The sequence below is a fragment of the Morchella sextelata genome (assembly GCF_020137385.1).
Source record: "Morchella sextelata strain SCLS chromosome Unknown scls_1, whole genome shotgun sequence".
Classification (NCBI taxonomy): Eukaryota; Fungi; Ascomycota; class Pezizomycetes; order Pezizales; family Morchellaceae; genus Morchella; species Morchella sextelata.
Window position 1 is genome coordinate 2,217,753 of NW_025408616.1, and position 12,314 is coordinate 2,230,066.

General features: G+C 49.4%; 4 protein-coding genes across 4 annotated transcripts; 2 read left to right on the plus strand and 2 right to left on the minus strand.

Annotated features, from left to right (window-relative positions):
• Window positions 1-549: 549 nt before the first annotated feature.
• On the plus strand, window positions 550-1,599 carry H6S33_000555 (uncharacterized protein; the record flags this gene model as incomplete). Its single annotated transcript, XM_044831945.1, has 4 exons — window positions 550-700; window positions 785-895; window positions 984-1,186; window positions 1,345-1,599. The coding sequence occupies 4 exons, from the start codon at window positions 550-552 to the stop codon at window positions 1,597-1,599; spliced, it is 720 nt and encodes a 239-aa protein (XP_044700114.1).
• Window positions 1,600-2,347: 748 nt separating this feature from the next.
• Window positions 2,348-4,030, minus strand: H6S33_000556 (uncharacterized protein; the record flags this gene model as incomplete). Its single annotated transcript, XM_044831946.1, has 2 exons — window positions 2,348-3,328; window positions 3,422-4,030. The coding sequence occupies 2 exons, from the start codon at window positions 4,028-4,030 to the stop codon at window positions 2,348-2,350; spliced, it is 1,590 nt and encodes a 529-aa protein (XP_044700115.1).
• A 2,244-nt stretch (window positions 4,031-6,274) lies between these two features.
• H6S33_000557 (uncharacterized protein) lies at window positions 6,275-9,283 on the minus strand (the record flags this gene model as incomplete). The annotated part of the gene is made up of 7 exons (XM_044831947.1): window positions 6,275-7,076; window positions 7,130-8,033; window positions 8,107-8,430; window positions 8,502-8,680; window positions 8,750-8,843; window positions 8,937-9,046; window positions 9,138-9,283. The coding sequence occupies 7 exons, from the start codon at window positions 9,281-9,283 to the stop codon at window positions 6,275-6,277; spliced, it is 2,559 nt and encodes an 852-aa protein (XP_044700116.1).
• A 949-nt stretch (window positions 9,284-10,232) lies between these two features.
• H6S33_000558 (uncharacterized protein) lies at window positions 10,233-11,959 on the plus strand (the record flags this gene model as incomplete). The annotated part of the gene is made up of 4 exons (XM_044831948.1): window positions 10,233-10,484; window positions 10,553-10,690; window positions 10,761-10,981; window positions 11,080-11,959. The coding sequence occupies 4 exons, from the start codon at window positions 10,233-10,235 to the stop codon at window positions 11,957-11,959; spliced, it is 1,491 nt and encodes a 496-aa protein (XP_044700117.1).
• Between the last annotated feature and the right edge of the window lie 355 nt (window positions 11,960-12,314).

The following is a 12,314-nucleotide window of genomic DNA, read 5'->3' on the forward strand; positions in this document are numbered from 1 at the left end:
AAAACTTGCAAAGCTAAACTTGAACTACTCTGGTTTGATCCAGCCGGGATGTCAAATTAGATTCTACTAGCAGCAGACAAGAGACATAGAGGGGGCCTTTTAAGTGTTTATCCAGAGCAAGAATAGGTTTTTTCACCGAAAAGGAAAATGCGGTTTGGCGTGCGAGGGGCCCAAAGTGACGTTTTCTGTCAGGTTTCTTTGCTGATGGCGGGGGCAGGCTTGGTGCTTGGCAGGGACCCCGCCAATCGAGCTGTGGCGGGCCCCGCTGTTCGAGATCTCCGGGTGCTGGGCCAATGGCGACGCAGACAGGCACTTTTTTTCTTTCTCTTTCAGGGTCTGTAAATAGCTACATACCGTGCTAGTACTCGAGACAGACAGACCGACAGACAGACAGCCAGAGAGATCCCCCACTCGCCATCTCTGCTTGCCCCTCCCGCCTTAATTTGCCTTGTCTGCAATTGAGCGAGCGAGTGATTGGCCCCAGCCGTGCAGTTGCAGCAGAACCCGTGAGAGAGAGCAGCAACAACAACAAAACACCCCTCCGTCGCCATGCAGTTCTTGGGCCGCGCCCTCTTCTCCTCCTTCTCCTCCCCGGCACCGACGACGAAGCTGCTCCTCCGCACACTTGCAACCGCTACAACCACAACCACAACCACAACCACACGCACGACAAAATACCCCGTAGCAAGAATGGTATCTGGTGAGAATATATCTCTCTCTCTCATATCTGTAATTATAATTGAATAGAGCAGATGGAGAATACTAACACAGCTCTGCTGCACAGTAACCCCAAAGCCCCCAATCGTCATCTCCGGCCCCTCCGGCACCGGCAAATCAACCCTCCTCAAGCGCCTCTTCGCCGCCCACCCGGGCACCTTTGGCTTCTCTGTCTCTCGTACCTCCCCTCCCCCCCCCCCCCCCCTTTTTTCTTTTCCTTTTCCTACACATATACAGACACTAACCAACCAACCCGGACGCAAAAGACACGACCCGCCTCCCCCGCGCCGGCGAGACCGACGGCGTCGAGTACCACTTCACCACGCGCGAGGCCTTCGAGGCCCTCGTGGCCGAGAACGCCTTCATCGAGCATGCCCAGTTCTCCGGAAACTGCTACGGCACGAGCGTTAAGGCCGTCAAGGACGTGGCTGCCAAGGGGCTCGTGTGCATTTTGGATATCGAGATGGAGGTATGGCTCCCTCTGTTTATCTGTCCATCTATCTGTATACCTACTGGGGGCGGGGGTGCTGTATACTGGGGGTAGTGGGGGGTGCTATCTACTGAGAGCAATGTGATATCCACCGTCTTTCACCACCACCACTAACACACACACACCACGAACACCAGGGCGTAAAACAAGTCAAAAAGACCGACCTCAACGCCAAATTCGTCTTCCTCAAGCCCCCCAGCATGGAGGCGCTCAAAGCGCGCCTCGAGGGCCGCGGCACCGAGACGCCCGACTCGCTGCAGAAGCGCCTGACGCAGGCGGAGAAGGAGCTGGAGTATGCGGCCGAGCCCGGCGCGCACGACAAGATCATTGTCAATGACGATCTGGAGGCGGCGTATAGGGAGCTCGACGAGTACATCACTGCGTTGTTGTGAGCTGTGGTGCTCTGGCTTTTGAGTGGTGAGTGGTGGGGTGCTTGCTGGTGGGGTGCTTTTGGTGGCGTGGGTGGGTTTTAGATGTTTTGGTAGGTTGGAGAGTGGGGTGCGTCATTTAATCCCATGATACCTTTCTGTATTGGCTTTTTTCTCTTGCTTTCCCTCCTCTCTCTCTCTCTCTCTCCCCTCACTCACTCCCCTCACCTCTTGATGCAAAATGTAGAAAGATGGTATAAATATAGAATGTCATGGACACCTAGCAAATCGTCTCGTCTCGCCATCCCATCCCTTTTTCCTGCTTCCCTCGTTTTTTTTCCCCGTAGGATCAGGAGGACTCTTGAATGTTAATCTTACACGCCGTAATTTTCAAAACGAATGATATAATAAAACAAAAAAATAAACAGACTCCTCGGGCAAAACGGTAGTCCCCCCCCCCCCCCCCCAAACAACCCCAACCCCAATGCCACCTCAACCCACCGCATACAGCTCGTAATGTGTGTGCAATGCCGCAAATAAAAGAGCAGCAAACACAGAAAGAGAAAGAGAAAAAGGACGTTAAATTACAAAGCAAATAAATGCATTGAAAGAGAAAGAGTAAAAAAAAAGAACCAACAGAGAGAACCCCTCGTGCATGCGCAAAATAAACAAGTAAGCTTCTTCTCTCTCTCAGGAATAATCGTCAAAAACGAGGGAGAATACAGAAGAGTAAGAACATGATGGATGGAAGGAAGGAAGGGGGGGGGGGGAACTATTCATTGGAGGGAATCATCTCTTTTGTGTTCCACAGCTTCACCAATATTGCGTGCAACCCTTCTGCCCTATCCCGTTCTTTCCCGTTCGTTGTCGCCGTCTGCTTCACCCCCGAGTCGTCCTTTGAGCCCATCTTCAGCTCCTTCCGTGCCGACTTGGTTGCCCCCGTCTCCTTCAGCGACTGGCTCAATCCCATTGCCCCCGCTCCCTCCGCGCACTGCCCCTCCTTGCGCTTCGGGATCCGCCGGTCGGCATGCTTATCCCGAATCCTTTCAATGCTCTGTGCGGCGGGATTCTTGAAACGCCGCGTGTTCAGGTACTCTCTGTTTACGCGCTCAAACTCCTTCTGGGCCCGTGGTTGCAGCGCATACCACTCCGACCCAGGTCCCATCCTGTTTTGGTTCTGAACATGTTGAGGGGCCTCGTGCTGCGATGATTGTCGTTGAAGCCATAGCTTCTGCTGCGTGCGCGAGGGTACAGTTGCGGTTGCCGATGCGGGATTGGGCGATGTGATCTTAGGTGTAACCGGCGCCTTGTCAGGCGGGGTTGACACTATTGTGGGCAGGCTTTCCCGATACGCCGGCGACAGCCCGTATGCCTTTGCTGCAGATGAGGGCGATATCGAATTTGAGTTTCCCAGCGAGGAATCGATGAATCGCGATGTCAGGGGTTGCTCATGCGAGTCTGGAAGGGAATGCGCAGGGGTTACATAGGCTCCGTTCTGCTGCGCGGTTGTGCGCCGGATCTTGGTCGACACGGTTGGCTGGGTGCCCTGCACGGACTCAACGCTGACCTTGGGAGGTGCGGCCCCACCAGCCTTTGTATGCTGGAGCAGATGCGTCGGGGCATGCGTTGGGGCATGCGATGGATGCTGAGATTGAAAGTGCTGATTCTGGTGTTGCGGCGGTGGTGGTTGAACCTTTGCCTGCGGTGGGGTAGGGAGCTGAAATTGTGTCTGTGTCTGTGGCTGCGCTTCGGTCTGGCGTTTGTTATTCATCTCGACAAACACTTCTTCGGCAGAGTGGTGACGGCTTGCAGCAGGGGCAGGGGCAGGAGCAGGAGGAGGGGGTACAGTGTCGCGGGATTTGGATTGTGATCTCTCGCGCTTCTCTTCTCGTTTTAGTCTTCGTGCGCCGTCTCTTGGTTTACGGTCAAGAGACTTTGTGCTTGATGACTTGACCAAGCCGTTTGTACCCTTGTTGGTAGCAACAGTGGTGAGCGGCGGCGGCGTCCCGTTGCTCGTGTTCGTTGCGTTTCCGTTTGTGTACCCTCCTTCTTCCTTGTAGCTGCTTGGTCTGCTGTTTCCGTTGCTGTTCTGGCGGTTGTCTCCGCCGAGCTCGAACGTCGCCCGCTTCGCCGAGGACCTGCCCTTCTCCTCCCCACGCGCCTTACCGCTGCCCGGAGATGTCGCAATCGGGGCCAATTTCCCCAGCTTGTTTAAATTGCGCCCGTAGGACGGGACGCGGGTGTGATGGCGAGAGTGTGCGCCGCCGACGACGAATTGGTGCTTCTTGGGGTGGTGCTGCCGAGAGGGCTGGTGGGTGGCCTGGGCCTGCTCGTCGTTTGAGGACGTGTCTCGGTCGGTGGTGGTATTGGAATTGTCATTTCCATTACCCCCGCTGAGGACGGACGAGGTCGAAGAGTTCCTCTTGTCGAATAGCGGCCGCTGTTGCTCCGTCATTGTCCCCTTTTAGTGGGGAAAGATATGTGATGTGTATTTGTTGTTTAATAGCGGACTAGGGGGGGGGACCGGGGGTGGTGGGGAGGAATGGTAGGTAAATGTGAGCTGGTGATGAGACAGGCTGTAAGTATAAAGTAACTACGCCGGCCTAGTCTGAAGTAGCGGCAGCAGCAGCAGATGCAACAGCGGGATAAGTATTGTGGGGTGGGGGGTGAGGGTAGTAGAGACTGGCGAGTAGGAGATGGCAAATGACTAGATGACCGATAGACAGCAGCAGCAGCAAAGTCTCTATCCTAGATCGGGGAGAGGGAGGGGGGAGGGGGGGGGAGATATTGGGGGGTAGTGGTGGTGGGAGGGACGTTGATAAAATGGGATGATGATGATGATGATGATGATGATGTATGACTGAATGGCAGATGAGATAGACACGAAAGATGGGACCTTGGTAGGAAGAGAGGCTGAACAAGAATGGGATTGGACGGAGGTAAGAATGGGAGTGAACGAACGGGACTCGACGTCCTTAGATGACAGTACAGTAGAGAATGTCAGAGAAGTAAGAGATTCGTTCCCTCGTTCGTTCGTTCAGACTTGTCGATACACGCTCACTTAGGCAGTGTTTATACACTCACGCACATCGATCTTCCTCGTTCTCCCTCACGTTTGCAGGAGAGAAAGACACACAAGAGAAAAAAAGCAGTTACCCGTGGATTAAGGCTAACCAAAATAAAACGCCTCTCCCCTTTACACTAAGCTTAGACCAGCAAAGGACCCAAGCTGCACGGCGCCCTGGAGTACATGAAATCCCCACCTCTCCCGCCTTGGGTTTGGTATTTAAGGGTCCAAAGGGCCTGCCGGCCTGCCTGATGTTGCGCTGGCCATCGAGCTTTCGACTCGATGCCCATGGCCGAACACAACATTTATTTACCCGTTATTAAAAAAACTACAGCCGGTGAAACAATTGCCATTAATATTGCTCAGTTAACTACGCACAAGGAAAAAGAAAAGAAAACCCATACTCGCCTTAGTTAATCCTGCGAAATTCAACAGCACTTGCCTGCCTTGTTGGTGATGATGATCTGGCACTCGGACTTTCTAGAAAACCATGTGCAACAACATATCTTCCGCCTTACATACAACGGAAAAAACAAACCCTCCCCACCCCCCCTGCAACACCGAAAAGGCCGTGGCAAAGTGACTGTGCCACACAGGCCCTCGTGCCTCCGGTCCAAGAGCTCAATTCACACCGCAGATGACAACCTAACCCAGGTACGTTTGCAACAACAAAGATTAACCACTGGATACAACAAGGTCACCCCCAACGTTTGATTTAGAATACACTTTCAGTTTACCTTTACCTCTCACTAATAATAACCAGACCATTTACCCCATTGGGAATGATTACGAGTGAGGGCTGCATGGGTATCCGCAAACAAAGCTTCCCCATGTATGTACCAGGTACATACATATATGTAGCTTGGAGTACAGAGGTCGTCGCCCAGTTGACTCGCGATCCAGCATCGCTTTATTACCCCATGATCATTGTGCATGTGATTCCCAGGGAACTGTCGTTGTACCCCACAATTCCCCCAGGCTTACTTGTATCCGGGTAAACGTTGTTGTGATTGTTTAAGCTTCTGCTTTCAGCCATCCCTCCCGAATCCTGAGACAGGGTAAATAAATAATACTCAAGTGCACACACACACAGGTAGCAGTTCAAGCCTGTGGTTATCATCATGAATTATCACTCGACAAATTGTTATCGTTGAATGTTGGAAATATGGGCTGCTTTCTTGGCTTCAGAGACATAGACAGACATAGACTGCTGGCATACTTGATTACAGTACAAATTTGTCATTATATACCCATATAACTCATGATAGACCAGACTATCCAGTTGTTTCCACCGTCTACCATTGACACCATAGTGACTACATGTAATAGCGATTCGCATGTACTGACAACCACATATTTGATTCTCGGCTTGAAAGCCATATTTGAAACGAAACAAACATGGTAAACCGATGTCGAAACAAGCTGATACTTTTTGAATAGAAATAAAAAAAAAAAATAAAAAAAATTAAAGGAAGAAAGAAAAAAAAAAATGCATTATGCACAGTCGATTAATGGTATAGTAGACAGTGATAGATACTTTCACGGCCAACATTTCAAAACCACTTACGGCATCCCAATCCATTCTAAACCGTGGCCCTCATTCCGCATAAATACTTTTCTACAATGTGTAACCTAATCATCAGTAACCATACCGTCCTCCACTAATAGATCGGCAACATAAGCCGCAAGGGGCTTATTGACTGCCATAACTTCAAATAACGCTCCCCTCTCCGCCCCCAAAATTTCCCTAACATCGTTCATACCCCTCCTGGCCATGTTCCTTAATACTAAGGCGGCAGTTAATGGGATTCCTGCCGCCTCCCCGCGATCATCAATGCCAGTTTGGTTTCTCCTGATGATGACCTTCGAATTCGGCTCCTCATCACCCCCGATGCCGCCGTCAACATCCTCCATTCCAGCGATTCGGGCAGCGCGGAGATCGTTCAAGTCAGGAATATGAGTCCGGACATGTCCAATGACTTTCCTGCGGTCCTCTTCTCCAGCTTGATGGTTATACTTTCCGCATCCGCCCCAGTTGCAGTGCAGTTTTCTCCCAGGATCCGTCGGAGCTCCGATATGATCGTTCAATACATGAACCCATAGGTCCTGAGGCGTCGGAAGCTGTGCATGACATCTAGAGCCATTGCCGGTGGTGTCGATCCATTTGCAAGCAACGTAGATCTGGCCTTTGAGTGACATTGGAGTCTCTCTAGCTCTGATACCTTTGATGATAAACTTCTGACCGCCTGTGGGGAGAGTCAAGACCATTGCGGAAGCAACAGAGAACGCGATGCTGACATTCTTGATAAATTCAGCGGCGGGGAGAAGGTTGCGGCCAGCCGGGACGTAATCGTTGAAGCGGGCTTGGTAGGCCTGCCAAAGCGCGATTTGGGTGATATCCGAGTTTGGGTCTTCTTCAAAACAGCATCTCATCCTGGTATGGGGGTTAGAAATTACTGATTTGGGGTTAAATAAAATGGAACTCACCACTTGGTTGCTCTTTCTGGCTCCATATAAGTTAGGAGGTCATTGACGATTTCCTGTGGAAGATTCGGGATCTCTCTAGGCGGAGTTGGGCGAGGTATTCTAGTCTTCAGCCACACAGTCTGTTCGCCGGGAATGGCTTGGTAGAGTAACAATCTCATCAACTGCTTTATCAATTCGATACCATCAGGCGGTTGCATAAGCTTCTCGACGTTTTCCTCGTTAGTAGTGTATTGGTACAAAAAGTCCAAACAAGCAGAAACCAAGTCTTCATCTTCAAGCATTAGAAGATTGCGTATTCGGTTGATGGCATCCATGCCAATTTCTCCCAAGCGGTTACTTTCGTCACGTCCCATGACGAATCTACAGATTGACTTGAGTGACCCCAAAAGCAGACCACGGTCATCTGATAATAAATTGACATGCAGCGCCTCAAACATGTTATCGTGCGTTGAAAGCACGAGGTGGGTAGCCATCGACTCGACCATATCGAGGATATAATGCTTTAACTCCATAAAACAGGTTTGGTTGGGGAGATTCAGGCCCGCGACTATGATAGACCTAGCATTCTTGAGGCGTGAAAAGTATCTGGCGTTGTCCACCTGGAAGGACATGTTGCGTAATATCAAAGCCGCTTCATTGACCTTTTCAAGCTGCTTCGTGAATGCAGGATCCTCCAGGACTTCCTCGCTACCGTTGAGAGAGTGTAGTTTCATCAGACGAGTAACTGACTGTAGTTTATCATACAGCGCCTCAGCTAAACCAGGGAATTGTTCAGCACGGAGGTCATCGCCGGCTTCGTATGAGGTTTTAACCAATTGGCTCAAAGCAAAGTCGACCTCTTCTGGCAAGCCGGATTTCAACCCCATTGCAATGCGTGTCATGTTGCTAGGGCCTGTGTGACCGACTAAATGCTCTATCCATCAGTATATGCACCGTTATCATCACCAGGGAGAAGAAGAATAGGAAGGAATAGTTACCTCCAAACCTAGCCATATTTGTTGTTGCGGCATACTGTTCGGCTTTCCTTTTCTGAGTGATAAACTCATGTGGAGCATTTCTAGGTGTTGGTACAGGCATTCCAATGGGCGCATTGACCGTGTTGGATGAAAAATTGGGGAAATTCATGGCGCTTCCGTTCCACTGGTTACCAGGTGACACTTGATGGCTTTGCTGTTGCTGCTGCTGCGACTGCTGGGAGTTCTGCTGTTGGTGCTGTAAGCTTGTGGCTCTGGGTGGGTTATGGCGCTGAGAAGTCGTATCCGGATTATAAAAAGTTCTTGGTGTCGGTGCTTGACGTAGACCTGTGGGATAATCCCGACATTAAAGATTAGGAAAGATGACAGGAAATAGGGCAATAACCACAATAACATACTTCGCTTCTCCGTGGGTGGTGGGGTTGGAGACCTCTCTGCTTTTGATTCAGACTTTGGCGAAGGCGCCTGAAAATCTTCTGCGGTTCTCGTCATGATTGACCCTCCAGCAGCGGATCGCTCCTCTAACCACTCTTTTGGGGGGGGCTCTTTCCCGAAGAAATTTGAAATTTCGTAGGCGCTGTGGGGCTCTGTATCTTAGCTATCACAGAGTTGGGGCAACAAAGGGATTAGATGGGGAGGAACGTACGCGAGATTCTTGTAGTAGATCGTCTTTAAAAGGTAACCTGCGTTGGTGTTGTTCGCAGCAAGCTTGTACTGTAGCGCAAGATCTCTCCAGGCACCTGTGATTTCGCGAAAAAAACGTCAACCTCAATTGTCCACTCCCCGCTCCTCTGTTTCCATCGCCATAGGGTATTTAACATCCAATATCTTACCCTTCTCTTCAGTCACTTTGTCGTAACCTCCTAGAGCCGTGACCTTCTCGTAAAGTTTTCGCAAGTCAAGGAGCTTCCGTCCGAGTTCAGGCTCGATGGTGAGTGTGGTCCTAGGAGGTTCAGTCGCGAAAGAGTTAGTAAGAGCACCAAACCAAACCAAAACGTTTTCTACGCCAAAGTAGACCCTAAGGAGCAACCAACCCTCGCTTCTCGTGGTATTCGGATAGCTTTTTGATGAACTCGTCGTATTCAGGCGTCTTTTCGATGTCGGTACTGAGAACTCTGTTTGCCCATGGCCCTTTGCGCTCGCGCTCGGGTGTTGGCGCTGCCATTGAGCTTTCTGACATTTAGATTATCCCCTTTCCTCTCTTTCTCTCCCTCTCTCCCTCTCTCGTTCTTCTACTAAATGTTTTCTTTCTTTCCTTTTTTCCCTTTTCTTTTCTTTTTCCCTTTTCTTCGCTTTTCTGAACTTGCGCTTTATATCGATCGACACGCTTGGGCTGGGTAAGAATGGCAGGGGAAACGCGACCCTATGGAACAGCAGTGGGTTTAAAGAGTTCACTGGACAAGGAAAACACGAGCAAGACCGCGACGACTCTGAAAGCGACGAGAAAACGCGTCCTGATTGAGGCTCCTTTTCCGAGTTGAGTTGAATTGAGGTTGCTTTAACGCCGAGCCCTTTCACATTGCATGCCAGCTGCATACCACAAAATAGACATGAACAAGTAAATACATGCATCCAGCCTTATCAGGTCCGGGGACTTTGCCAAGAAACTGGGGGGTTGCAAAGAGCTGCGTGCCTTACACACATTCAGAGTCTAGGTGGAGGTTTAAAGAGGAGGTGAAACAACTCACTCTGTGAGCGTTCACACCACGTGATACACGCAGGAGTTGAAGGGGGTGTTAATACATGGGCATGTACTCAACCACAAACGAATTCAAGAGTGATCAAATACTAGAGCTCGCCCTTACCGATACACATGTATTTTACCCTAAATGCTCTTTGCATTCTCTCATTCTTGCGTCGAGTGATCTATTGTGATTGTCGAGATCCAAGTTACACAATGTACCTACCTGTAAAGTAAAATATGTTCTACGTCCGAATTGCATTCATGCCATTTATCGGTACTTGGTATCAATCCGCTTAATACACACAAACCTTATTATTCTGCATGTAGGGATAGGAAAACTTTAAATACATGCATGTTTTGCAACTCAACTGCATTACTGGCCTAGTCTTGCATAGACCAGGACAAGCAACTTTTGTTACTCTTCCCACAGTCATACATGCTCAGCATGGATTCTCGGAAGCTCCCTCTGTCGGCAGTCAATTCCCCTCTTTCATTGTCTAGTTGGCCGCTCCTAAAGTATTCCTCTTCTGCTTCCTCAGTATCAGACTCGGCCCACCCTCCATGGTCACACTTCCCACACAGGGACAATGTATTTCTGGTGATCGATACTCATCGTGTTCCCGGATACATTCAGAACGATGGAAAATTTGTTGACAAGCATACAAGGCTGAAAGTCGTATGGGGTCTCGAGACAATGGTGAGATTCATCTTTAGTCGAAGTTTGGAGCATAGCCAGAGAAAATTGACTCTGATACTTTAAAGTAGGAGAGTTTAGACTTGACAAGCCTAGCTAAACAGACTATCCCGTCTCATGATTCATCACAGTTCCATAAGCCGGCTTTCATGGCACTTGGGCGCTCGCCATCTCTAGCCATTAAATATTATAAAGCAGAAGACCAAACCGTTAGTAACATATAATTTAGCAAACGAATTTAATTTCCAGAAGGGTCTACTGATATATACCGAACTTTAGATTCGCCGATTTCAAATCAAATTTCAGTCGGATACCGCCTACCAATCGGCCACAGCACTTCTCGAGCAAGCAAACTGCCCAATTGGCACACCTCCAGCAGATAAACACGAGCCATCTTCTCAGTTTCAGTTTGCACAGGCAGGCCCACCAGTCCCTCTCCGTAATAATACTATCCAAGTGTTACGTACTCCACCTGGATCTTCTTCGGGCTACACACTGAGGTCTGTTTTCTCTCCAAAAGCCCAAGAGTTATATTGCTTGAGGGATCGATTCGCCCGGAAAGACGTTTTCTCATCGACCTGTACTTATTATAAGCTAGTGTAATTACAACCAACAGTACGCCCAGTAACTTTCAACAAACAAACGATCCTCACTCAGCACCTTCATATTTTGCTCCACAGAATCTGCATCCTAGCACAGTAAAGCCTTCTGATATGTTTCTGGAAGATGATATTCCACCACCACGCCCGCCATCCAGCTTTCTATCTAGAAAACCCACCGTGCAGAATCCGACAAATCCCATCAACAATGGAGCTCTGGTGGATGCGATTGGCAGTCTCCCGCCACTCCCGAAACCAACGCCAGTGAAAAAAGCGCCCTCATTAGTCTTTACTAGTGATAATATACCTGCATATCATGGATCTGACTTCAAACATTCCTCTAGACCTAGGCCTGGGGTTAGCGCCTTCCAACAGCAGAGTGACAATCAAGGATTAGCCACGAAAACTAGAGTGGGAGGTTATAGGTCCGGGTTGCCCGAGATTGTTGAAGAACATGCTAGGGCGAACGACACAAAAGATCGCGGAGGATTTCCAGTGTTCCCACGTGGCTATAAAAAGCCGGAACTTAGGTCCGAGACCTTTTTGCCGGCCGTCCCACAGGAAAGGCAGAAAGCTGCCGGTGATATTACAGTTACACCTACTGCAGGCGCTCGAAATCCCAACATAGGAGGAGGAGGAGGAGGAGGAGGGAAGCGGAAACAAGACGATGACGACGATAAAGACGAGCAAGAACCGAAAAAACAAAGGGGCGATCATCTCCGTACACATGAAGAAGAAGAATTCAGGCAAGTTGAAGATTTTATCATAAACGCCATCCACGATGACGAGTTTTTGAGGCTTCTTGAGATGATCGGTGGTGTTTGGCAGCGAATGGGTTTCGATGAAGTTAGGCATAATTTATCCGGCGCTGGCACGTAGATTGGGTAGTTTCGTCTAAGGGGCTAGCCACGGAGTGTATATTTTGCTCATATTGGTGAAGATACTCTTGCAGTTTGGTGGCAATTAACCAATGTGATGTGATGTGAGACACAGTTCATCATAGTATATCACTCGTGCACATCTAAAATCCATTGCAGACTAATCAGAAAACCCGAGACACCCGCTTGCTGTTTAACACAAATAAATTGAGGAATTATATTCTTTCCCCTACCAGAGAGTGATATTATGATGAACCTCCATCGTTCTTTGTACAAGGAATTAGGGACACCAAGGCCCTTCCCCAGAAGAAAGTATAAGAAACATCCTAGTACCCTATACTCCGTCCATCTCCCCG